This window comes from Rhodamnia argentea, chromosome 8 (genome assembly GCF_020921035.1).
Source record: "Rhodamnia argentea isolate NSW1041297 chromosome 8, ASM2092103v1, whole genome shotgun sequence".
NCBI classification, from domain to species: Eukaryota; Viridiplantae; Streptophyta; class Magnoliopsida; order Myrtales; family Myrtaceae; genus Rhodamnia; species Rhodamnia argentea.
The window spans coordinates 8,831,495-8,858,992 of NC_063157.1; the positions used below are offsets into that span (position 1 = coordinate 8,831,495).

The 27,498-nt window shown below is 39.2% G+C and overlaps 2 protein-coding genes across 2 annotated transcripts; one reads left to right on the top strand and one right to left on the bottom strand.

The window, feature by feature from the left end:
- Positions 1-6,234: 6,234 nt before the first annotated feature.
- Positions 6,235-8,096, top strand: LOC115736797. The gene is made up of 5 exons (XM_030668664.2): positions 6,235-6,674; positions 6,792-6,868; positions 6,968-7,004; positions 7,108-7,213; positions 7,313-8,096. The coding sequence occupies exons 1-5, from the start codon at positions 6,362-6,364 to the stop codon at positions 8,001-8,003; spliced, it is 1,224 nt and encodes a 407-aa protein (XP_030524524.1). The 5' UTR covers positions 6,235-6,361; the 3' UTR covers positions 8,004-8,096.
- Positions 8,097-8,973: 877 nt separating this feature from the next.
- On the bottom strand, positions 8,974-11,635 carry LOC115736712 (transcription factor RF2b-like). Its single transcript, XM_048284278.1, has 5 exons — positions 11,439-11,635; positions 11,198-11,288; positions 10,088-10,214; positions 9,875-10,003; positions 8,974-9,191 (listed from the first exon to the last, which is right to left on the bottom strand). The coding sequence occupies exons 1-5, from the start codon at positions 11,633-11,635 to the stop codon at positions 8,974-8,976; spliced, it is 762 nt and encodes a 253-aa protein (XP_048140235.1).
- Between the last annotated feature and the right edge of the window lie 15,863 nt (positions 11,636-27,498).

The following is a 27,498-nucleotide window of genomic DNA, read 5'->3' on the forward strand; positions in this document are numbered from 1 at the left end:
AAATGTTTTTTTGTTTATTCATTTTGTAATAAACGTAAACGATTATATTTAGAAAAATAATTTCTAAGTAATTCATTTTTTTGCGAAATAAACGAACTTTTAGCACGCAATTGTTTTATTTTCATGCTTGACTATGGTTAAGTAGCAATGTGAATAAGTTGATACGTAAATGTGATAGTATTTCTATTGAGAGTAAAAATGAAAGCAAACGTTAGAATTTGTAGAAAAATAAGCACATTGATGATCTTCACGAATGCATGATACAAAATTTGTCACTTATTCATTCGACCCTCAATGCTGACATATGTTGATTAAGTATGCATAATTAGTGTTTATTATATGTAATCTAGACGTGTTGACTTGCTTATTGCAACTTTTAATTTCAAAAAGTAAGATCTAGTAGAAATTACTAATTTGAACATAATGAAATATGGGAGTTTCATGCCAAGGGATAGTTGAATATCTCCTAATGTCTCAATTATATGTTATGTTGTCGTAGATTCGTCCTATTTTCTTTTGGTGAATAAGGAAAAAAAAAAGGTTTTTGATTTTTGCAGGAGACTTACACGAGTAGAACAATTTTCTCGTGGATTTGTTTTCTTACAAACTTGACTTATATGAGTTTCTTTATATGGCCAATGCTTGTTATTTTTATTTTTTTCGTCTAATCTACTATTGGGAAATGTTTTACTATCGGGGACAATATAATTTCAACTGTAACACTCACCATCATCGCGTGTTTTGCATAAAATATTCATTGATTGTGAGATTGTGTGGTCGAAACAACTAACAAAGAATGTCGGACTATTAGGCTAACAGCTTTCTCTACTATTAGCTAAGTTTCTGTGAAATGTAACATACCAAAATTTCTACTTCCGTATAAAAAATAGATCATTTACAAGAAAAATAAACTTTAACGACAAAACGTACATATCGATGTGCATATATCGATCGATCCTGTGCACCTTCACGAGTTAGACTCTGGTATTTTTTTTTCTTTTTTTTTCAAGTTAGGTGGATTGCGTGAGGCTGAGGTGGAGTGACATCTCAATAAGCTTAGGGTTTTCTCTCTTCCCTCTCTCATCATAATATAATAATGCGTCGTCGATGACTGCTTGCCGAGCATCGCGGCATGGGTCCGATTCGGACAGAATTGACCATCTCAATGTTTCTGGTCTATTTTCGGTCAGAGTCGGGCAAAATCTTCACCTTATCCACGTATAATAATACTCGTTTGTATGGTTTATGAATCTAGTATATGAATAATCATGGTCCACGGACGGCGAAAAGGGAGAGAGAGAATAAGTTCAATTATGTCCCGCCTGCTGTGATCGAGACTCTTTATACCGACAAAGAGGGGGCATTTGTGGGGGACATAGTCTCGCATGGTAACGTACCGTAACTCCTATACACCAACTGTCGTGACACACGATTTTTTTTTTTTTTTAAAGACTTCACGATCGACGAAAGAGATTTGCGGCTCTTTGTTAATCAGATGATTATCAAGGGGCTAAGGGTTTGGTTCCTGATGATCCTCGGAAACATCCTGAGAGAAGGGGTGAGCGTTGCCTGGATCCGCACGTTCAAGGACCCAAACGAATCACGTTTGTTGATCGCAAGGGACCCGCACATGAGCCGTGCGTGATCGATCGATCGCGATGGACCTTCCATGTGGATCCGAGTCTCAGTAAGTACTCGTCCGAGAGGAGGAGGGGGGGAGGGAGGGGGGGTTGCGAAGTGAAAAACATTACTTTAGGACAAATATCCTCAATTTACCCAACCTCGGTACGTTAGAATAGGGATATCAACCGTATGACCCGGATCCATATGTATGATGTTATCAATATCAATGTGCTCTCCTGGTATTCTCAAGTTTTTAATTTCCCATGTTGTCGGTATTGAAGTTGATGTTTTGTATTCTGTTATCCAAGAGATTATGAGGCGGTTCCGAAAGGCCATAGACGTTTTATGTTCACTCATAGAAGTATTTATATGGGAAAGTTAAATATTTTAAGCTGTGTGGGTAATTTTGTAATTTGTGCTATATATGGTTTCGCTATATATATTCAAGGCGAAACAGGTTTCTAAAGAGAGAGGGAGTGTGAGAAAGAGTAGTTGTACACTTTTCTACGTGATTAGTGAAACGTATCTCATCTCCCCGTGGACGTTGGTAGGCGGAATATCTCCCCTGCTGAACCACGTAAATTCTTGTGTTATGCGAATTTCCACTACTTTCTTGCATCGTTGATAGGATTAAATTTAAATATTCGACGGTCGGTTCCAACATCAGAAAGGTTTTTATGGATCTTGTTTGGTCACGCAGACTAGGCCATGCAAATCCAACGCAGCATTTGAGGGCAAAACCAAAACCAAAACCAAAAGGGTAAAAATCACAAAAAGTCATAAAATATGCCCATTGTAACATATTTATTCTAAGTTTTTTTCTATGACACGAAAAACCCTAAACATGTAACTATGTGATCCATTTACCCCAACCTTTTGGCATCAAAATTTCCAAATTTATACACGTGCGATATTGAGGTAAATGTGTCACACGGATACAAATTAGGGTTTTTGGTAAGGTAACTATGTCACAATAGACATAATTTAAGGTTTTCGGTGTCTTTTTCTCAAAACAAAAATTCAAAACTTTAGGAGCACCCTTCCCTCATGCTAGAATTTATTTCCAAATATAATCTCAAATCCTCAAAAGGGCGAGTGACTTATGAAGATGCCGACGACGGTCAACTTTGGACTAGCCCCCTTATCTATGTGGAAAAGGAAAGGCCATCCCTATTCATTTGTCCTTCGCTTACTTTCTGAAAGGTTCTCTCGGACGTATGTACATCTTCCGATGGTGGTGGGATGCGATGAAGATGAACTGATGAAGATCGAATCGAAGGGACAGTCTATGGCAAACCTTAATCTTCGTGAAAACTAGGGACGCTTAATCGTGTGTATGGGACAAAGCGGGAAGCGTCGAATCTGATGAATGTCGGGGCCAAAAATGATGTGATTTTGAGCTTCTGGGGGTCGTGGAATCTTGGAGAAGGGACCTAAAAGAAATGGAAATTTTGTTGGTATTATGTGCGGTTTCGACGGGATGGTGAAGAAGGGGAAGAAACTCGAGAGTAACCATCCGCGAACACCGACAGCAAGAATCGTCAAGCAGTCTTCCCAACGCCTTGCCTAGTCTCTCTCTCTCTGTTCATTGGGAAACCTAAACCTACTTGCACAGTTGAGTTTTGACATGGCATCTTACTTATTCTAACAAATGAAATATCGTTTTTTTTTTTCATTGCAATGAATCTACTTTGCTAGGAAATTACCAAGACAGTCCTAAACCTATTGTATTTATGCTAATTTAATTATAAACTTTTTAATTTGACCAATTTAGTCCTAAATCTCTTGATGATTTGCCAACGGAATTCATTCGGCCAATTGTGGTAGAAAATTGCTAAAGTAATTCTCTACAATTCTATGCGGAACACTGGTGTTAACGTGGATAATTTAGAATTTTTTCTAAAATTTATTTGAAATTGTTTCTTTTTTTTTTTTCCCTTTTCTTTTTACCGGTGGTTAGTTATCGGCTGTTCTTACGCTGGCCATTTGGTCGGTGAGGTTCACCCTCACCAGATTTGGCTAGGCTGACTCTCGTCGAGGGGAGGCCAGCCCTCAACCTCGGTCGGGCACTGGCAAAAAGAAAAGAGAGAGAAAAATGAAGAAGCAATTTTAGAAATTTTTTATTTTAAATAAATTTCAAAAAAATTTCTGAAATTATCCACTTTAACGCTGATTGTTCCTCTTAGAACTATCGGTTGAGGTGGCAAAATGGGTCAAAAACCTCGTATCTTAACCTACATTTAGGAGTTTGGGTCATAAATTTCTTGCTCAATAAATTTAAGTGGGTCATAAATGAGTCACTTAGTAACTTAATGTGTATTAAATGGATTTTGAATGTGTTACCCTACTATCTTAAGTGAATAATAAAAAAGGTTTTATGATCTTTATTTTCTAATTTTTAATTTTCTTATTTCCTTTTTCTTTCTTTCTTTTACTTTTTTTCTCGAACAAGTCTTGCTAGGGCCGATCAACTCTCGCTTATCACAAGCGAGGCTCGGTCACCGGGCAAGGGCTGCCCTCACCCACGACAGGGGAGAGCTGCCAAACCCTAGCTAGATTTGGACGAGGGTCGATCCCTCGATCGTGGACGGTGAGGGCTTTGCAGCCCTCACCGGGTCTAGACGAGGGTCGCGAAACCCTTGCTTGATCCGGCCAAAGGTCGTCGGCCCACGCTGAACTTTGGAAAAAAAAGGAAAATGTAAAATAAAAATAAAATAAAAAGGAAAAAAAAATCCACAAAATTTTAGCAATATGTTTTTTTAATAATTTATAAGTTTTGCTTTATTGAATTAAATGTGTAAGTGTTTTAGTAATATGGATCAGCTCGGGTATGGGTTGAAAATTTGCATTGCAATAAATGGGTTAATGAATCAATATATATTTTTTTTTGCGTCGGACCGTTTAGAACCCGACCCAACCCACGCTTTAACAGGTCTAATCGTCGGCAACTACTTCAGCAAATCTCCGTCAAAATTGGCTGAATGAACTCTATTGACAAATCATCAAGAGATTTAGGACTCAACTGATCAAATTGAAAGATATAAAACTGAATTTGTTATACAATAGGTTTAAGATTGTCATAGTAATTTTCCCGAGATACATATATCCTAGGTTTGGACCCAAGATCTTGTCCCTCCCTCCCTTTGCCATTGAAACACTCGAACAACTGTTCTCAATATAAGCTTGGCATATTTCACCATTGCGATAGATCAAATTGACGGCAAATAAAAACCTCAACGAATGTGGTGCAGGGGAACATGTTGTCTACGCAATACCTCTATTTAATTCAAGTGGGTATACGGCAAAATACATATCGATGTGGGTTTGGAACGGGCAAGGTGAATGTATGGGTTGAGAGATGATGAGAGTAACGCTCGTCATATTAACCCTCTGAATCCCCAGCAAAATAAAGGAAAAAGAGATAAATTTGTTATACGCATACTCTGTTCATAGCATCTTGGAATTAGTATATGTCAGGTTTTTAACTGAATTTAATGAGCTCATGTCAAACCTGGCGTGCCATAACAGAACTCGGTCCCCGACGAACTGGAGTTATATGGACCGGTTCCATTAGTTTCTATACACTATGCGTTACTGTTAGAACCTTCCACTAGCGTTTTCTCAAAAGCTGACCCATTAAAAGAGCTTATCTAACTTCATCACCATTGACTTCGGTCGATAGAGATTGAGACCCTCGAGCCGTCGGGCTCTTGAATCAATTTCGGAGCAGTTTTGTCATCTCCTCTAGAGAAATTGCAAAAAATTATGGTTCCAAGCAAAGAACATCATGAGTCAAATGACTAGAGTTCTCGGAAGATTCATGGTCCGGGCAGGGAAACCTCGGAGAAATATATGGGAAGATGAGAGAGACATAGGAGTAACCCAACAAATAATGTGGAAGTTAAACTGAAGGAAACCAAAATTGAATAATCCCATTTGTCCGCTCATACCGACCGTACCATGCATGTTTCTCTGACCTCTGCACCACTCCACAAGGCAACCGGTCCAAATACTCACTTTGTTTTTTGAGCTACGTGAAGGTTGAAAATCATATAGGATAAATGATATAAATGGTCCCTGAACTTTAACTCACTGTACAATATGATTCCCGAACTTTAGATTTATTCAATGTGGCCCTTGAACTTTAGTCCTTGAATCGTATGAAAATGTTCAATATTGTCATTCTATTAATTCAAATTCAGGGACAACATTGAACATTTTCATACAGTTTGGGAATTAAATTGAACATCTATCAAAATTTTAGGGGTCGCATTGAGCAAATTAAAAGTTTAGGAGTGACATTACATATTGGGCTAAAATTTAGAGATCACAATGAACAAATTAAAAGTTCATGAATTACATTACATATTGGACCAAAGTTGAGACTATTTGTGTCATTATCCCAATCATATACGGTATGTTCTTGAGATCTACGACGGAGTACGTGCAATTAGGACTCAGTCTGCTCGTTGAAATACAGGGGTGTCTCTGCTGTGGCCAAGACCACGTTGAGACCTGGCTAGGGTTTGTCGTGTTCCTTCCCATATGGAACCTCACTCCCTCTTTCATGCCATTGGAAAAAAATTTCTCACACCAAAACCAGACAAATTTAACACATGAATAATACCCATCTCCTCCTCCTTCCTCCTGGGGTTGAATCTCACCCAGAAACATCCCCTTGAAGCTCGGTTCTGGCAGTCGTCGGGCCGGTTCGTCTCTCTGATCTCGCGAAACCACCATGAATGAAGATCGAAATGACAGTGGTTTGAACAAGATGGCGGGGATACCATTGGAGATCATAAGCGAGGATGAGGAGGAAGGGGACTGCGAGAGCAAGACCAGGAACAGCACGAGCTCGAACAACAGCGTTATCGAGGAGTTCAGCGAGAACAACAACAACAGCAGCAATAATAGTAACAAGAACGCGATCAGCTCCTGCACTAGTAATGGCTTGAGGCCGTATGTGAGATCTCAAGCGCCGAGGTTGCGTTGGACTCCTGAGCTTCACTTTCGCTTTGTTCAAGCAGTGGAGCGACTGGGGGGTCAAGAAAGTAAAAACTTCTTGCTGATTCTTGTTTCTCTGCGTATGTGTTCCGATTGTTTCTCGATTCATCATGTTGATCGAATAGATTTTTCCTCTTTTGGGTTTTTTTTTTTTTTTAATCCAGGAGCCACGCCGAAGTTGGTCTTGCAGCTGATGAACATCAAGGGGCTTAGTATTGCTCATGTCAAGAGCCATTTGCAGGTGATAAAACATCCCATAATCTGCATAAGAACTATCTTTTTCTTCGAAATAAATTTATGTCGTAGAGTTGAACTTAAATTCTTTTTCTGTCGGGAACAGATGTACCGAAGCAAGAAGAGTAACGATCGAGGAGAAGGTAAAAAACCCTTGTTGATTTGAGTTTGGTGTTCATATAGGTTTCTTGTCGCTCTGTCAAATTTCTTTTCCTTCTAATAATTTACATGACCTACCTTTTGCAGTTATAAACACAAGACAACATGTCATGGGGAGCGCAGATCAGCTTCCTCATGCCTTCTGGCGACACTCCATTCTCCAAAATCTCGACTGCGGGATCTCCAAAGTCAGGTAGGGAGGATGGACATGTGACATAGTTCGTGAATTAATGTGCACCGCTCTTCTTATCCCAATACTAAACTCTCTGTCTGTCCGTCTCGATCTGTGCAGGGATTTTTGCTGGAGTAGCGACCGGACCTGGGCAAGCGGACCCTATTTAACTGATGTAGCCACGGCGAATGCGCGAAACGGGATCCGACTCGCAGGTTTCATGGGTGACAACATGAAGCACGCGACTCATCACTCTCCTCCAAACACAAAAGACAACTTCTACTGTGAGCTGGGAAGAAGGAAACAAACTCAAGACCCGGTGCTAGAGTCCACTAATTTCTCGTTGCTGTTCAGTCTCGCGCGTGCCCATAGACAGCAAAAGTCAACCCTGATTCAACCATCGAAAGACCAATTAACGCCCGGAACGAGAAAGGCTCCTCAGGATGAGATCTGGAGGATCGATATTGATGGCGACCACAGGGAGCGAAGCACGGTGAAAAGAAAGGCTGATCATGACGGCGACGGAAGCGATCTTGATCTGAATCTGTCTCTAAGCAATAAGATGCCGAGGCTTGTGGAGGTAAGGAAGAATGATTCGTGGGAACAAAACGAGGGTGAAGTGGTGGATGGCAATCTGTGTCTTGCTTTATCATGCCCATCATTATCATCATCGTCATCGCTGGACTTGTCACTAGATCTCAACATGCCCTTTGATGACCTCAACAGCTTGAAAGATAGTGATGATAGTGCTAATGTTACTTATCCGAAGTATCTCGATTTGGTGAGTACCCTGGATCTGATCATGAATTAGGCTTATGTATTCTGGTGAGATCCCGTTGGTACTTGCTCAAAAAGATGGTACACCGAGAAAAGGCCAGTTGGTCATGCTGTGTTCTTTCTTGTCCTTGAAATCTGATATTCCTAGTTGAATTCTGCTTTAATTTACTCGACTTTACATATCTATATCTAAATCTACCTTCGGTTTTGTCTGCGACGATCTTGGATCCGAACTCAGAGAAGGTCACTCTACAGTATATTGTAAAATGCTAATATCTGTCTAGTGTGTTTGAGGCATAACTCACTAGTAGGATCCACGCACAAAGCGGTCATTTATTCAGATAATCGACATGACTACTTTACCATTATGCAACTCGAATGGAAGCAGACCTATCTTAAACCTTCTGTAAGCCTCATGATCTTCACCAACAGAGCAGGCAGAGATGTTCAAAAAGGACAGAAAAGAAGAAGAAAACCAATAAATGAGTGCATGTATCGGGTTTTCGATGAAGATATACGTTAAACGCAGTCAAAGTTCCCAGAAAATTGGAATTCTATCAAGTATTTAGCTCTGTTTAGATCCTAGAGATCATTAATTACACATCATCAGCCCTAAAACAATGACAAATGGTAAATATTAAGACAAATTTTCGTAGGTAACGTGAATTGGTCTCCTTCTAAATCTGAGAGGACTCCAATCATCCAAACTGCTAGAGATTTCAACCTGGCGTCTAATAGTCACCATCAAAGCACAAATGGGTAGCTCCGACAAATTTGACCTCCATATGATCAACTGTTTTAGCAAAAAAATCAGCATCTTCGAGCTTGACATTCTTCGGAGCAAACAGACATAGAGGTGAAGATGCATTCCAAACACTAAAAAGAGTGAAAACTCAGCACATGTATTTGAAGACACCTTAAATTTGTGAAACTTAATAATACAAGGAACAGGCCAAATCAGGATTCTAAAAGTTCACATAACACCGATATCCGCAGGTAATCTATTAATTAATGCTCAAACTGAGACTCAAAGGATCCTTAGATCTACTGTTCGCCTTCAGTTCTGGCTTAGACTGACGATCCATACCGAGAGTCGGTGCCGGCACCATCTTAGGTACCCAAGGAGTTGGCATCCATGTGTGTCCTTCTTCCTTCTTTCCCTGCTTCGCTTCGATTTTACTAAGCTGGCTAGTCACCTCCCCTGTGTTCTTTCCACGCAGAGCTGCAAAATTGTTGAAAACTACTAATTCACACAAAAAAAATTAAGTTGCTGGACGGCAAGCTTATACTAATGTCACCGTTCAACTCTCATGTTTCCGGCCGCAATACAATCTCTGCTCCTTAAAATAAAACATCCAAATCACTAAATAGTTCCAGTTTGCATCAATAACCAGTCATTGCATTCCCCAGCATAGCCCAAGTTTTACGAGTGTGATAAACAAAAGTTCGATAAATGTGATGTAAATCTTGCTATAGCATGTTTGTCTTCAATGACAATTCTACTTATTTTATGCACATCCATTTCTTCAGTAAACTACATTCAGAAATGAAGCACCAGATGATTACTATTTTCTTGCACGATCTAAAACCACAGGTTTGAAATATATGAATCTGTACATACTGATAATGAACTATTGCCTTGTGGACTTCACTTCCTATGGTTGTCATACAAACTTGACTGTACGTATCCAAAAGATTTCGAACTTTAGAGATACATTCAACTGCTTGTTTCGATCGAGCATCGACTCTTCTTCTATTGAGATGGTGATATCTGGAGGTGTATGTCGAACACAGGGCCAAACCAATTACAATCTTAAAGTAGTAATTTGTAGCCTAATCTAACTATAGAAAACAAAATAACATTTAACCAGCGGCCGAGTGAAGATACACCGTTATTTAGATTACCTGGGTTATTGGTATCCCCATAAGTTATCAGTTTGCCTTTGTCTAGTGCCTGTCTTTGTGTAATCTCTATTTGCTTGTCCAGAATTAACTGTAGCTTTCTCAGAATAACCCTGTTCTGTTCTATTTCGGCTGTCCAAACAAATAAGTGCTCATCGCAAAAATGCCAAAATGAGTGTTATGATGAGATAGCGAAGAAGAGAGATCGTTCATTACCTTCCTTGTGATATGTATTGCTTGGATAATTCGATATCTTTCGCTTCAAACTCTCTTGCTCCTTTAGCAGCATCTCATGTTGCTTTTGATACAAGCCAACTTGATGTGAGAGCATCCCAACTATCGCCTATATTTGCACAAGACACTCAGACATGATTCCGTTAGTTTATTTTTCTCATTCATCCCGTTCCACTATCAAATCAAGATGTTGGGTTACGTGTCTAATGGTGTTAGGTGAAAGAAGTCCCAAATTGGAGATGTCATCTTATATTGAGCGGTTAATTTATTCTAACTGACCCATAACTCATTTGATGAAGATCATTCGAAGAGGACTAAGCCTTATCCAATCCTTCGAGATGAAGTTCATCTTTATGGCAATATTTCAAGATTCATTTTCTTCTTCGCTTTTGAGGATGGTTTCATGCTCCAATGTGGTCGCAAGATATAAGGTTGAAAAGCTCAATGTGTGTAGTTTCTAAGGCAACCTCGACCAAAAGCAAAAAAAAGTTTGTAAGGCAATAAGTTTCATGTGATTTGGAGTCCCGTAGGGAAATGGTCAAATTCCTGAGTGCTGCTCAACATTGACCGAGAATATTGGGTCCTATGGATTAAAAGTTATTCCTAGAGCCAACGCGAGTCAGGAGTCAGTCTTTTTATTTATGTTTTGTTTGGGGATTGTTATTTAAGTCGAGTCTAGACTCTAGATAAACCTGTCTAGGGTTTTTGCTTCGTGCCACCGCACAAAATATAATGAGAAACGATTGAGGTTTGTCCTTAATTCATTGTGAGATTAATAGCTTATGTCGGGCTACAAAAAAATTAAATGGTACATAAATATATGGCATTGTGGGATTTACTCATGCAAGAATTTGTAGCCCACAACATGTTATTACTCTCACAGTCACCAAAGACCGTTATGCTAGTAAAGTCCAAGTATAATAAAGATATATGCCGGACTAGGGGACAAGCCGTACGACGGATCGCGCAGATATGTACCCTCCTCTTAACTTATGTACAATTTTCGTTATGATTAACTAATGTCGGATTTGATAAGAATGTGCTCATTTGTGCACAAATCTATCTAGTCATTATTAGGGAGTGGATTATTACCTCTAAACTTTTGGCCTTCCTTTCCATGTCATTAATATACTGACTCCGCTTCCGCCTAGCTTTGTCTGCATATTTACGATTCGATAGGATCCTGCATACACAATACAGTACTTGTGTTAATAAATAGATCAATGATCGTCGTAACAAGACACGCACAAACGAAAATACTCAAAATGAACCTGATGTAAATAAAGAGAAAAACAATCGAACCGCAACCATGTTCTCGTTAATACGCGATCACCTTTTAAGTTTCATAGGGTCCATGTTCAGGTTTAGGGGACTGGAGCGTCGCCCGCAACCGATGGTAGGTTTCCGAGCTGCGGCTTCATCGTTCTTGCGGTTGGAATCGGGGGAAACTTGCAGAGAATGAGTCGACGAAGAAGCACTTGTTGGATCCACCATGGCCAGGAAGTCAATCGTTTTGTTCCCATCGGCCATTTCTTGATGCGTTCCACCACGCAGCGATGACGGCTAAACAGAAGCAATATGCCAACACAAAGAGGGATTGATTTGGACTTGAATCCACGAGAATCAAGTGAATTTATAAGTGGATTTTTGGGCTGGTTTAAGGATTTATTATCTGGCCAAAGTGCGTACATGACAATACAGATATCCTACCAAAATATGGTTCTTCCCATGTTGGACAGTCATTCATTTTTTCGAAATCCTAGCGCGAAAACATGCGACTCAATCTTTGTTTTCGTCCAAACGCTTGCCATCTTGTTTGTGATGTTTCGTCCTTATCTAGTCAACCAAGGTCATAGGCCAATTAAGACCCTTAAATAAATTTTGATAATTAAAATCCACGAGAAATATAATGCTTCTATAAACTGAATTTGAAATTGTTATACACATAGATCGACATATGAGTAAGTTGTCCGCTACATGAGTTGAATAAGAAAAATTCTAGTGTCGATTCGCCATCGTGCATGGGTGCACTTGAGCTACTATATCACCAGTCCGATACAAAGAGAAAATATCGGGGATGCATAAGATAGTGCTAGGTATAGTTACATCCGATATTCATCGATTGAAACCATTTTAAGATATGCCTCAAGTTTCTTAGAAATTTTTAAGCAACTTAGTGTTGGTAAATCTGTAAAAATTACGATAATAGAATTTACAGTTTTACTATCAATCTAAATCAGACGGTATGTTCGCCAACGTTCATAAGCAAGATGGATACAGCTAGGCTTCTTGTTTTCTTCTTCTTTGGTTAAACTTATCTACCTTATGCTTCTTGATTAGCTTCCCATAAATCAACCACGAACGAGGATCTTGTCCATAATCCAGCATTTTTTGGAAGGTGATTAATTAGTTGATATAGGAAAAATCAAAGAATGAAGAAAATATGGAAAACAAATCAACCATTCCTCTCGGTCAATGGCTACAATCCAGCAGAGATATTAGAATGTACAGCACCATATATTTCTAGAACAGGCAAAAACCTGCATATGCTAATGAAATAGGAAAAAACCTGCATATGCTAATGAAATAGACTCTCAACTTTTAGGAACAATTTCCATTTGAGTTTTCGAAGAACTAACAAAACAGTAAGTACTAACAATCGGGCGATGTATGGCGGGGCAAACGATAATTAAGATTGTAGAATGGCATACTTAAGAGGATTTTATGAAATGATTAGAAGAGAAAAAAGGGATGACAACTAGAAATTAACAGAAAATTCTCAATATGATCGATGTCCCTCGCTCATGTGGCGGTTCAACTTTTTTAATTCACTTGATTGGCACACTAATATGTGATTTGCTTCCTTGATGAGCCTAACACGCCACAGTAATACCGTAAAAGGTGATCATTAAATTATCCGCAACGGCTAGCTATTTCTGTTAGAGCAACGGATCGGATAACAGGCAAGTTCAAGAGAATCCTGGGCGTTGAAGTTATTTCATGTTCATATATGCATGAGATCTGTCACGTCGAGAGGTTGAATTAGTGTCAACTTTACACGTCGATGAAATAGTGTCATGCAAGATGTACGTGCGTACGGTAAAACGTTACGACATACGTCCACATTCTAATTTCCATTAGGTCTACTTTCATTGAAGAACACTAGTAAGAATCCATTTAGTGAAAGCATAACATCAAACAAAATTCAAGCGATATAATGAGGCCAGGACAAATTGATTTTGACTCCTGTCTTTTTGGTCGATTCAAGCAAATGATGTTACTTTGGAAGAGTCGAGGAGAGTACAGGTTTATTAATGTGTGTTATACATTTGTGTCGAGGAGAGTTCAGGTTTATTAATGTGTTATACATTTGTTTTACTTCTTCCATTGGCTAGATAGACTTCCACTGGCCAGATAAACTCTCCACAGCCAATATGTACAAGGTTATTCCGAGAAATGACATAATATGTGAATATCATCATTAATCAGTCTTAGATCTGAGATAAACAATACTGTAAGATCGCGAAGCACCCAAAAATTGAGCAAACGGGTCATCTTGTATAAACATATAAGTGAAGCCATGGAGTTTTTAAGCTCCAATTGTCCTGATGAAGCTCACATAGATAGAGCAACCATACTCATACTGAAAACCGAATCAAGCATAAAATGCAAAGACATAAGGATTTTGGGTCTCTTAACAAGAGTTTATTCAACTGAAAGCATCTTAATCTCATGGTCTAAATAAAGTTGTAGTAGGTTGGAGGTCCCGGTTGGTCCATGCCCATGAATTGAGCATATGCCATGTAGCCCTTCACGAGCTCTTCATACTTTTGCTGTTGTTCCACATTCATCTCATGTAGCTTGTCCTTCTCTTTCTTCAGTTCCACATATTCAGCTGCATCAAAAACATCGGTCAATTACACCTTTTTTTAATTTGTCTTTTAATACGCGTGGATGCAGATCGAGAAAGAGAGAACCTTCTTTGGATTCGACTTTTTGTGAGTAGAACTCGAGTTGTCGCTTCAGTTCGTCATTTTGGACTTGGAATAAATAGTGTTGTCGTTTCCAGAATTGCATATCATAAAAGGCCCTTGCTAAGTTAGCCTATATATATCAGACAAGAAAAAATTTAAAATCATTAGATGCTTGTCACCTTAATCATCTCGAATGCCAAATCTCGAGAGCACACTGGATAAAAATAAAATTGGTAGAAGAATCGGATCGATAGCTAACTTCAAGAGATTTCACTGTCCATTCCAGTTGCTTCATTTGAAAAATCTCTTCGGGATGAAAGATTTCGGCTTGTCGATTGCTTGCCAATATCCTGAAAGGCACACACAAAAAAACAAATTTTTTTTTTTTTTAAAAAGTCACCACTTTATATACAGAAGAATCAGAAAATCAAGAGAACCAAAAGTCGAATATGTCTCCACCATTTTTACCATTTCAATTTTTTTTTCCCATTTCTTTTCCGAATCACTTTCAAAAGAAATGTCTAGATCAAGAAAATGGGCATGGTCGTCCATGTCTAACATTTTGAAACGCGTTTAAAGGGTTTTTCATTTACAATCACCTCTTACTCTTCTTCTGGGGGCGAATGTTAGGGTTTTGAGAGCTTTGTCCTTCCAGTCTCTGGCTTGTTGGAGGCAATGGAGGCATCCCTAGAGCAATAGATCTCTTGTTGTTGGAGTTGTTGAAGCTCTCCATTTATCACTTCAATACGAAGATTGCCCTACAACACACGAACAATAAGTTAGCATGAAAGAAATGAAAATCTCACAATCATTCTCGAAAAAGAGCAAAAGAAAAGAACGAACTAGTTAGCCAGAGATACACGGATTTGTTTCTTTACTCACACTACTTACAAGAAATGAACGAGAGAAAGATAAAACTGGTGAGCTTCTCAAGCGAGTTTGGCCTCTTATTTATAGGAGAGACTAATGGGTCTTAAGTTACCCAGCACCACTGTGACTGGTCGGTGGATCTATTGCCTATGCATTTTCCTATACTACATGATATATAGATGATGTAGTTTCACTTTTTAAAAAGGTGGAAATTTCAATTTCTTTGGGAAATCCCTAAGGTACCCACGCATAACAGCATGAGTCTTGGTCATTTTTGTCACTATGGCTTGGCCAAAATTGGCATGCATGCTGTCAAAACTCTATTTTTGGAGTTACCAAGTTTGCCTTGAGAATATCTACAAGAGACAGCATTATCAAAGGGGATTAAAGGCTGACCCAAGAAGGGAAATTTATGAGATGTCATTTTGGGAAATATGTATGAGGATACTTCCTTTTTTTTTTTGGGGGGGGAATGAACTTAAATTAGGATCCTTTGCCAATTTTGTTACTTGCTTCAATTGTCTCTTGCAGAAAATGGAAAGAACATGAAATTCAAAAGAAAATTGGAAAATTGTTCATTTCCGTGAATGAATTCTTCAAAATTGGAAAATTGTTTACCCTTTCACTAATAAGGTGTTTTACCATGCAAAATTTCCTACTAGTCTATTTTTAAATAGCCGTAAGTGATACTTACGTGTGCACTTTCTGTTAAGTAAGTAGTTGATCTAGCGGTGGGAAAAAAACGGAGAAAGTAATTACCTAACGGTATTTAGGATACAGTTGCCTATTGGCGTTACACTAATCAAATCAAATTATAGTAAGACCAATCAATGATAACTCGATAGTATTACGTACCCGAACAAAGTAATGCTCGAACGATCTCATTATTTTCTTTCAAGAAGCAATGGCAATGGGGAGAAAAAGAAGAGAGTTGATAGATGGCGAGAATTCTAAAAGAAAAATTATAGCATATACCGTTGGCGTAAAAAGGTTTTACTCAGTCTCATACATCATTGATTTGAGGGAGTGGATACTTACAATCATCGAGTAAATGATGGATAAGGCCGTTAGGTGTAAACTTTTCTTTACACTGACGATGTATGGTCTATTTTTCCATACTAAAAACAAAGAGTGCCCTAAAATCCCATTGTAAAGCAAATAGTGTCCATTGAGATTTTGGCAAAAGTCGATTAACAAAAACAAAATTGAATATGAGTTCAAGTTTTTGGAGTATTTTGGTTATTGGTTCTCAAAGCATACGAGGAATTAATAGAACAATTTAAGCTTTTACGGAAAAATATGTTATACCAAATAAGTCATTAGTCAATTTAAGGCTCGTTGTTCGACCCAAAAAACAAAATTTAAGGCTCGTTGGTTTGACTTCTAAAGTGGTACCTTGATGAGGGTTTTTATGCCAAGGATCGCAGGCAGTCCAAATATTTTTCGTGAACGGAAGCGACATGAACGACTTCAGGGTTATTTCGATGCCAGAGAGAGTATGACTGACATCTTATCGGAAAGTGGTAGGCTGGCAGCACGACCGGCGACATCCTAGAGCAACAACAGCAATTAGCTAGAGCAACTGGACCTGCCCCCGACAGTCCCAAGTTGCTATGGTCGATTTGTGGGACGTTTACTTTATCTCACAAACACCCAGCTTGAATTATGTTATTCGAACTACATACTTTCCCAGGTCATACAATAACCGAAAGGACTAGCATTGGTAAACGGCTATACGAGTTCTTTGACGTCTCAGGAAAAACTTGGGGCATGAGGTTCTATTATCGGTCCGAACTTCACTTCGCTTGACTACCTTTTGGTGACTTTGATTACGGAATTTGCCGGTTGAATCAGTGATTAGTTAATGGTTACTTTGTCACGCTGGTGGTTGCCCAGTTCTTTGATGGGTCTCTGTTGGGACAACCAAATTATCATTATAAACATTGAGGCAAGCTTGGTATTTCACAAGAAAGCGCACCACCACTTTGTTCGGGAATATGGATTGTCATAACCAGACATGCGTGTTGAGCATCTTAAACAGCATTTCCACTAAAAATATTAATTTAAACTACTTTATCTTAGCCAAACAGCCAAGGGAAGTAAAATTCTAGGTCTCATTCATGGCATCTTAAAGAGCCATCTTATTTGTTATTCTTACTAAGCCCGCCAATGTGGGACTCCTTTCTTCAACTTGTAAGCCTCCAGTCTCATCCTTGACTTCCTAGAGAGACTTCATGTTTGTCTCTCGTCCTCACCACTAATGTGGGATTCGTGAATGCATCTTCTCAAGTCATTTTGCTTTTGTCTCTCTCCCTCACCATTGATGTGGGACCAATTCTAGGATTTTTTTTAATTATTTTTTTGTTTATAAATTTGGATCAAATTAATTTGATTGGAATAATCATAAAAATGATATTTTATCATGCATATATAAAAATATGCATTTAATATACCACGTGTCTCAACGAGTAAGAATTTTCTATTTTTTTGAAATGACGCTTCGGCGTGTTGTGTGGTGTCATGTCGGGGGTCGTGTGTCGGTGTTGATGCTACTTAGGTTATAACCGAGCAAAAAAACTCACTAGATTCCAATTGGTAGGCATTTTAACCAAGGAAAAAAGATTTGCTTTCTGATTTGTAGTTAGCAAAATGTTTGGCGTACGTCAAATAATTAATGACGGACCATCGGTAGATTTCCCTCATTTTCTGGTGAGCAATGACTCGTATATGTTTTTGCGCTGTGCCACGAGTAACACAAGCCAATCACGCATTGTTGGAATGAATCGATCATAGGCTCGAAGGTAGACCGATAATGTCAGTGAAATGAATTCAATGAGTTCGTCAATTTATTCGCAAGACGCGATTGAGCATAACAGTTCAATCCACCATAAAAAAAAAAATTCAGTCGCGGGGACGAATGGGTCATCCCAATCCAGAGAAAAGGACAGAATCAATGAAGACAGGGGGATATAATCAGAATTTTCATGATAACATTGAACTGGAATGCCATAAATGAAAAAAATTCCCCCCTGGACTTCCTGAACTGAAGAAGCAAATGTGTTCTATATAAGTATATATAACTGGATGCCATACATCAGCCATGGATGAGGATTTTGTCCATAATCCAGCATTTTCGGAAGGTGATTAATTAGTTTAAGTATGAAAAATCAACGAAGTAAGGTATTTTTTTGTGTTTAGCGGAAACCTGAAAATGAACTGGAAATATTGATTTTCTTCCATGCATTCCTTCAATAATTTTTTTATATTAGTTATATTATTTTATTATTTTATTATTTTTTTACTTTTCTTATTCGGCCGGTCATCAGACACGAACGAGCTTGAGCCTTGTCATAGACGGGTGACTCGAGGCCTGGCCTTGCCTCGAGCTTCCCCGCCACGAGAGAGCTCGTGCCTCACCTGTGGCCGGTCACCAACTGTCGTTGCGGCTAGCAATCGGCAGGAGGAAGAAAGAAAAGAAAGGAAAAAAAATACAACAAAAAAGGAATGTGAAGAAATAAAGGAAGGAAAGATGATGGATAATGTTTTTCTCTTCTCAAAAAGACGAAATCATCTTTCCCACTTTTGAATATGTTTTTTCTAAAGGTGGAAAATGTTTTCCTTAAATTATTTATTTTTCATGAATCGAATGCTGAAAAATCTGAAAACATTTTCCTAGAAATTATTTTTCCACAAAAAGGAATGGAGCCTTAGTATAATAAAAGGCAAAAGCCTGCATTTGCAAATGAAGTACAATCTTTAGACCCCCCAAAAAAAAAAAAGAAAGTACAATCTGAACTTTTGGTAACAAATTTTCCATTTGAGGATCGAAAAACCAGCAAAACAATCAATATAACAACTGGGCGATGTACGGCAGCTCAAACTATAGTGAAGATTAACTTATGAACAATAGAGGTGCCGTCGTACGACAATGAAGCCCTCAATTACAAAATGGCGTCCTTAAAAGGATTTCATTAAAAACTACGAATACAATTTCAAAAGAGACACAAGGAGGATTAGCAGAAATTAACACAAAATTCTCATCATGAACTATGTCCCTCATTTATATGGTGGTTCCGAGCATTTGATGAGCCAGACTGACACTCTAATATGTGCTTTTCGTTAGAGCAATGGATCAGATAACCCATAAGTTTAAGATGATTGTGGGTGTTTAAAGTTATTTCATGTTCATTTATGCATGAGATCACATAACGTTGAGAAGATGAATAATATCAACTTCACGTGTGTCATGCAAGATGTACGTGTGCACTGTTAGGGAGTGGCTCATACTTCTCAACAATAGAAAAGCACGTGGATCCCGCCCCTCACTGAGCTGGTGGGTGTATCAAGGGGGCAATGTCCCTTGGATATCAGAAGGCTTTTACAATTTAAGGTCATATTTTTTCATTTGTAGTTTGGGTTTGGGCTTGGGCTCATGAATAGCTATTGCTATATATATTCTTTTTGTTTGTAATTGAGTGATTTAATAAGATGTGTGATATGCTAATTAGAGTGGAATCCTTGGTGGACGTAACCCTAGTTTAAGGTGAATAAGGATAAAATCTAGTGTCTCGATTTCTCTTTTTCGCTTTACGTTTTACATCGATTTGATTGTTCGTCGAATCCTAACACGCACAACCATTAGAGTGATTAGGAGAGAGAGGGCAAAAATGTTGTCACACGCGTCCATACTTAAATATTCATTTGGGCGGGAAGGCACTCGCTAAAATCCTAGAAAATCGCTGAGAACTTAGAGGGGCCAACAACGGTAGCTTCAGATTCCCCCAAAGATTGGACGAAGCTGGAGAATCCTTTGAAAGCCGGACCTTGCCTTGTCCTAGCCGAGACAGATCCAAGACTGATCGGAGATTCGGAGGAGAGGCGAAGAGATTCAGATCCTTCGTGTTCGAGATAGAGAGCGAAGAATATTGGAGCCAGAAGGAGAAGGATTCCAACCATGGATAGAGAACGATTCTCAATTTAGGGTTTGAGTGCGTGGTTTACTAGTTTTTTTATTTCGAGGTTCGATTCGATTATGAACCGAACCAAATCGATAAAGTCTGATCCGGAGAAAAGAAATGTGATTTTTCCATTATCCGAATCAAAACACGAACCGAACTAAAAATGCTCGAAATTTCGGTTCCAGTTCGATTTTCGTTCAGTTTTCGGCACCCCTGGTGGTATACACATGTTCTACCTTCTTCGATTCGATAGAAAGACTCTCTACAGCCAATATGTTCGAGGTTATTTCTACGGATGAAATAATTTGAATGAAGTACATTCACACAAAGTTGGGCAAATAGTTCATCTTAATAGACATATGAATAAGCCATGGAGTCTTTAAGCTTCAAATTGTCTCACACAAATAGAGCAACCACACTCATACTAAAAACTCGATCAAGCATATAATGAAAAGACATGAGGATCTGGCTCTTGAAACAAGAGCTTAAACAACTCAAAGCATCTTAATCTCATAGCCTAGAAAAAGTTATAGGTCGGACGTCCCACCCGACTCGCCCAAATTTGAGTTGAGGAAACTCAAAATGCAACGCCGATCGAACCCAACGTGAACACCCACCCAAATTTCAATCTTAGACTTTTAGTGGCTGTTTTTTTTTTTTTTTTGGAATTTTACGGAGAATCCTCCATGGGAAAAATAAGTTTGTATTAAGCATCGAATGGAGAGAGCAAATGGAAATTGTTAAAATATATGTCTCGAGTTTGAGTTCGTTGGATAAAAATCGGCTCGAATAAATATAGTTCTCGATCGTGGAATTAAAAGAAAAGAAAAGAAAAGAAAAAAAAAGTATGGGAAAATTGTAGTCCATATTCGTTTCGATCAAGAACTATAGCATATGGGTTGACCCAATAATACAAGTTTCCTAATCCATGCGAAGTCGGCCAAGATTTCAAAAAGCCCAGCGGGGAGTTCAGTTACTAGACGTGTGATTATCTGCCAAGATAAGAACAAAAGTCAAAAGGAAAGTTGAACTCCCAAGTTTGTTTTTTTTTTTTAAATATACAGAAATATATTTTTCCATGTTGAAGTCGGTGGATAAGAAGAACGAATAGTAAAACCCAAGCTGGGTTGGTCTTCTTTTTCAAATTCGGTCAACTTGAATATATTGGATATATATTTTGATCGTGACAGCTAGAACATTGTTGTTGACGTGAGAAACTTCTTGAAGTGCCGTTTGTTGAGTGCTTGCTCGTGGGACTTATTCTGTTGAATTACATCAAGAATTCAAGTGTTGAAGCCGATTAAATCTTAAGATTAGATTTGTGTTAATTCATTTGTGAGATTGAGAGATTATTTCGTTAGGAATTGTGGGCTAAACAACGTGTGCGTTCTTGAATGTAATTGGGGCTGAGAAACACTGAAAGTGTTTGAATGACTCGAGTGTGGTTCTGTAATCTTCGTGTATCGCTCGTTCTATAGTGGAATTCGTTGCTACTCTCCCCGTGGACGTAGGTTTCTACGATCGAACCACGTACATCCGGTGTCCGATTTATTTTCTTGTTCTGTCTATTTTATCGTTCGATCGCTTGTTCCATGCAACAGAAATAGAGGCCTTCAAAACCAAAAACTTACTTCAACCCGGATTTGGGTTTTGAGCACCCATCATTTATCCGGGCAAGGGACGGTGTCGCCTATTTCTAGATTTCTTCAACCCAGATATGGGCGACCCGGGAAGGCAAGGCTCGTCGGCCCTTTGCCGGGGGCTAGCGACGGCCAAGGCCGACAACCTAACCTCCGTCGTATCCTCCGGCAATGGGCGACGATGACAGTATAGCCTTCTCGGCGAGGCCTCCCAGCGGCTCCCCTGCCCCTTTTTTCTTTTATTCTTTTTTTTTGAGTTTTTCCTTTTTAAAACTAAATTTTAGCCTTTTTTCGTTTTTAATTAATTTAAATAAGATTTGAAAAAGAAAATAAAAAAAATACCATGTAGGGGAGAGAAATTAATTTTAAAATGCCATGTCAGCAACGTCCTTTAGACAAGTTGACGGCGTTAATAGAAGAACTTAATTGCACCAATTTGAACAGTTTTGGGGTTTCTAGTGCACATATCCCAATTTTATATTAGCAGAAAGGACTATATTGACAAATTATCAAAAGGTTTAGACTAAATTAACATATCGTTAAAATACTTAGGATTAAATTGGTACAATTAAAAGGTTTAGGATTAAATTGACAAATTGTCAAGATGTTTAGAAGTACATTGGCACAATTAAAAGGTTTATGACTAAATTGGCCGCCATACAATATGCTTAGGATTTTTTGGACAATTATCTCCAAAATAAGTGTGGAGAGCCGAACCAAAGAAATATGAAAGTTCAGAAACTAAAGTCTCGGTTGTTAAGGATTAAGAGATAAATTAAAGAATGGTTAAGCAACAATGGTCGTAATTGTCCACTGTGAGCTACTTTCCTATCAATTGGCCGATCTATGGCGTTTCAAACGATTATGAAGATTAAGTGATAAACACCGGCGTACAACAATGAAGCAAACACTTACAGAAAAGATACACTTGAGAGGACTTTATGGAGTACTTTGAATACAATTTTAGGAGAGAGATAAGGGTGATAAGTAGAAATTGATACACAATTCTCGATATGATCGATGTCACTCACTTATATGGGAATTGGCGCTTTAATACGTACTTGGGTTCCTTGATGAGCCTAACACACCACACTTACACCACAAAAGGTGATTATCAATTCATCGTTGAGGGCTAGCTATTTCCGTCAGAGCTTCAGAGCTATATATGGATCCGATGCGCCGCAATTTTCATGATAATTGCCGGCTTTAAAGTTACTTCATGTTCATTTATGCATGAGATCACGTAATGTCTAAGAGGTTGAGTTAATGTCAACATTACGTGTTGATGAAATAGTGTCATGCAAGATGAACGTGTGCACAGCCGGCCTTTAGAGGGATTATACGAGAGAGGGCGTAAATGTTATGACAATACTTCAATTCAGTGAAACAATAACATCAAACAAAATCCGAACAATATAATCAGGCCAGGAGAATATCATTTTGGCTCCTGTTTTTTTGGTTGATTCCAGCCAATGATGTTATTTTGGCCGAGTCGAGGAGAGCAGGGGTCAATACAAAAGAAAAGGACAAACCAGTTAGCTCGAGATATCGGGAATTGTTTCTTTACACAAAAAGTGAAGGGAAAAAAAATATAAAAGAAGTGAGTTTACAAAGTATAAAATGAGTTCGCTATCTCATTTATAGGAGGGACTAATGAGTTTTAAGCTAACTTGCGCTAATATGGTTGGACAGTGGGCCATGTAGTTCTATTTTCAAGAAAAGGTTAATCCTTCTTATAGTTCCCAAAATGACCCTGCATGACGATATAATTCTTGTCATTTTTGTTATAATAGCATGGCCAAAATTGGCATTCATGCCGTCAAAATTCAAATTCTTTGAGTGCACATTTGCCTTGAAAATATATAGAAGAGAAAGCCTAATTAATGGGGATTAGCTAGGAAGTAGGACACTCTCCAAAGGCCTCCGTGTCATGTCGGACGTGTGTCGGACATCGACACGCTTCCGACACTCTTCAACATGCATCCGACACTTTCTGACATATCAACAGGTCTCGGACATCCGACACGTGGTCAACGCTCCGGACACGCCAGCAATACGCGAATCTAGCATCCCGACATGTCATTCCAACATGGACGGGGTCAACTTTAAACATTTTTAATAAATTAGGGGACAAAATGTAAATCTATCAAAAATATATATACTTAAGTTATATACCCACCCACCCTAAAATTAATATACCTAGCCAGCTTGAAAAAAAACCTAATCATGAATCTCCTAATAGAAGAAGAAGAAGAAGAAGAAGAAGAAGAAGAAGAAGAAGAAGAAGAAGAAGAAGAAGAAGAAATTCAAAACCGATATATATACACATATCATTTACATATAAGAACATACATCTAATATATAACGTGTCAGAATTTTCTTTTTTAAAAAAAAATAAAAAGTGTCGGCGTGTCGGTGTCGGTACTACTTAGGGGTTAGAAGGCGAGCCAAAAAGAAAATTTAAGAGATGTCATTTTGGGAAATAACCACGAAGAAGTTCCCTCTTTTTCGGTTTGAACTTATGTTTAGATCGTTCAAAAAGGGCCATCCTTGAAACTTGCTTCAATTGTCACATGCGAGAAGTGGAAAGAACATGAAGTTCAGCAATTAACTTTGGAGAGGGGGGAGGACTCATGCAAAATGGGTTTAGAACTCATATTTTAAATCATATTTGATGAGGTATGTCATAAATAAGTTGCCTTAAGTTTTACAAATGTGCTGAAGAGAAAAAACTCTCCTTTCATTCAATGAATATATTTTTTCTGTACATTTACAATACTCAATGCTATCATATATATACATGACATCCGATAACCCTAATTAGGGGATATACAATAGGAAGGATTCTATACTAGGAATCATACTATACAATAAAAAACTTCCTAACAAATAGGCTAAAATAGCTCATGACCACACTCCCCCTCAAGTGGGTGCAAAGATGTCTTTGATACCCAACTTGATAAGTGAGCAATGGAATTCTCTACTTGACACAACCTTTGTCAATATATCGCCTAACCGGTCTTCGGACTTGACAAATGGTAACTGGATCACTTTTGCATCCAAATTCTCTTTGATGAAATGTCTGTCAACCTTCACATGTTTGGTTCTATCATGCTAAACTGGATTATGAGCAATGTTTATGGCTGCTTTATTATCACAGAACAATTTGATTTCCAAACCTGGTGGATACCCGAGCTCGGTTAGCAACTTCCGAAGCCATAGAAGTTCGCATAACCCATTTGCTACACCTCCGAATTCAGCTTTTGCACTAGATCGAGCTACAACCTTTTGTTTCTTACTTCTCCATGTAACAAGGTTGCCTCCCACAAATGTAAGATACCCCGATGTAGACCTCCTATCTGTCACACTTCCAGCCCAATCTGCATCCGTGTAACCCTCTACTTCAAGGTGGCCATTCTTTGCAAATAGCAATCCCTTTCCTGGGGTTGACTTCAAATATCGAATGATGTGCAACACAGCACTCATATGATCCTCACTAGGTGTATGCATGAACCGACTCACCACACTTACCGCATGAGCAATATCGGGACGTGTATGTGATAAGTAAATCAATCGGCCTACTAACCTTTGGTATTTCTCTTTATTAGTAGGCGTCTGATCGGGGTACTCTCCAAGCTTACGGTTTTGTACCATAGGAGTGTCTGCAGGCTTGCAATCAAGCATGCCAACTTCAATCAAAAGATCAAGAACATATTTCCGCCGAGACAAGTAAATCCCTTCCTTCGACCTAGCAACCTCGATTCCGAGGAAATATTTCAGACCTCCCAAGTTCTTCATCTCAAACTCCCTAGATAATAATTCCTGCAGTCTCATAATCTCTGCACTATCATTGCCTGTAATAATCATATCGTCTACATATATGATAAGAGTCGTTATTCTTCCTTGAGCACCTTTTAAGAACAAAGTATGATCTGAATTACTTTGGGAGTATCCATACCTTTTCATAGCTGAGCTAAAGCGACCGAACCATGCACGAGGGGACTGCTTCAACCCATATAATGATCTTTCCAGCTTACAAACCATGTTCGGCTGATCTAAGCATCTGTATCCAGGTGGAAGCTCCATATAGATCTCCTCCTCTAAATCTCCATGAAGAAATACATTCTTCACATCAAATTGATGCAAAGGCCAGCCCAAGTTTGCAGCTAGAGATAACAACACTCTTATAGTATCTAACTTCGCAACCGGAGAGAATGTTTCCTGATAATCCGCCCCATAAGTTTGTGTATACCCTTTAGCTACCAGTCGCGCCTTATACCTCTCAATAGTGTCGTCTGTCTTATGTTTGATTGTAAAGACCCACCAACATCCAACCGGCTTTTTATCCTTTGGTAGTTCCACAAGTTTCCGGGTTCGATTTTTCTCCAACGCCTCCATCTCTGCCTCCATCGCTTGAAGCCATTTCGGATCCTTCATGGCTTCTTCAACTCTGTTTGAAACTTGAACCGAGGAAACCGTGGACACGAAGACTTGTAGTGGTGTGGACAATCTCTTGGCACACACATAGTCCGCAATAGGGTATCGAGACCGACGGTCCTCTACATCCGGAGAATATCGATTCGGTGGTTTACCCCTATTATGCCTATCGGGTAGCTTATAACTAGTAAGCACATTAGTATCTTCAAAAGAATCAAGTACGGTGGAAGTACTTACCTCACGTACATTCTCGGGAGCTTGGAGTGGTAGCGAAGAGGGCGAAGAGGGCAAAGATGAGGGAGGCTATTCTAGGCGTGAATCGGTTGACACCTGTTCGGACCCATACGGTAATTCAGTGCTGTCGCACGGCTGTATGGTCCGGAGCGCGTGATCGTGCGGTTGTAGCTCGGTTGCCACACGCTTCGTGCCGCCCGGCCGTGCGCTCATCTCACTTCCGTGAGGCGGTAGTTCAAAATCTTCAACCTCGGAATCGTGCGTTCGTGGGCACCCATCCGTCACTCTTGTAGTCCCAACCTCCCACCAATGTCCGGTTCTACATCCGGTCTCCCCCTGAACATGACACCGGGAGGAAGGAAAAAAGGACTCCGTCTCGATAAATGTTACATCCATGGTGACATACGTGCGCTTCCCGGCAAGATCATAGCACTGATACCCTTTACGAGAAGGGCCATAGCCAAGAAACACACATTTGACTGCACAAGGGTCAAGTTTGGTCCTACGATTTTTGTGAAGATGGCCATAAGCAACACACCCAAACACCTTAGGAGGCAATGTAAGAACCGAAGGAAGAGATACATGGGCGGCAAGCGATTGCATTGGTGTACGATAGCTCGGAATGCGGGAAGGCATGCGATTTAACAAATAAGCATTTGTAACTACATGAGAATCCTAAAAACGATGGGGAACATAGCCACCCTCCAACAGTGCTCGAGTGGTTTCAAGAAGATGGCGATTCTTGCACTCAGCAACACCGTTCTGTTGAGGAATACGAGGGCAAGAAGTTTCATGTATCAAACCATGTTCCCGAAAATAAGCTGCAAGAGGTTTACTTAAGTATTCACCACCATTATCAGACCGGAGAACCCGAAGTTTGGCCCCAAACCGAGTTTGAATCATACGGTGGAAAGTTCGAAAGATAGCTTCAGCCTCATTCTTATGTTTCATCAAATATAGCCATGTCATACGTGTGCAATCGTTAACAAAGATAATAAACCATCGAAACCCGGATACTGTAGTAATAGGAGACGCACCCCATACATCGGAATGAATTAAGGAAAAATGAGTGGAACCGATATTCGAATCGGGAGGAAAACAGGTACGATGGCTTTTTGCCAAAATACATGTATCACACTGAAAACTAGAGTTTGATAGACCATGAAATAACTTGGGAAATAAATGTCATAAATACCCAAAGGATGGGTGACCTAAACGACGATGCCATAACCAAAGTTCCTTCTCTTGAGCTAACTGTCCACGAGAATGATAGGTTCGTC

What these genes read in the sequence shown, in the direction of transcription:
- LOC115736797 (XM_030668664.2), top strand. Translation starts at nt 6,362, where the DNA reads ATGAATGAAGATCGAAATGACAGTGGTTTGAACAAGATGGCGGGGATA. An exon ending in GCGACTGGGGGGTCAAGAAA is followed by an intron (nt 6,675 to 6,791) that starts GTAAAAACTTCT and finishes TTTTTAATCCAG; the next exon opens with GAGCCACGCCGAAGTTGGTC. An exon ending in TGCGGGATCTCCAAAGTCAG is followed by an intron (nt 7,214 to 7,312) that starts GTAGGGAGGATG and finishes CGATCTGTGCAG; the next exon opens with GGATTTTTGCTGGAGTAGCG.
- LOC115736712 (XM_048284278.1), bottom strand. Translation starts at nt 11,635, where the DNA reads ATGGCCGATGGGAACAAAACGATTGACTTCCTGGCCATGGTGGATCCA. An exon ending in GACCCTATGAAACTTAAAAG is followed by an intron (nt 11,289 to 11,438) that starts GTGATCGCGTAT and finishes TTGTGTATGCAG; the next exon opens with GATCCTATCGAATCGTAAAT. An exon ending in GGAAGGCCAAAAGTTTAGAG is followed by an intron (nt 10,215 to 11,197) that starts GTAATAATCCAC and finishes GTGCAAATATAG; the next exon opens with GCGATAGTTGGGATGCTCTC.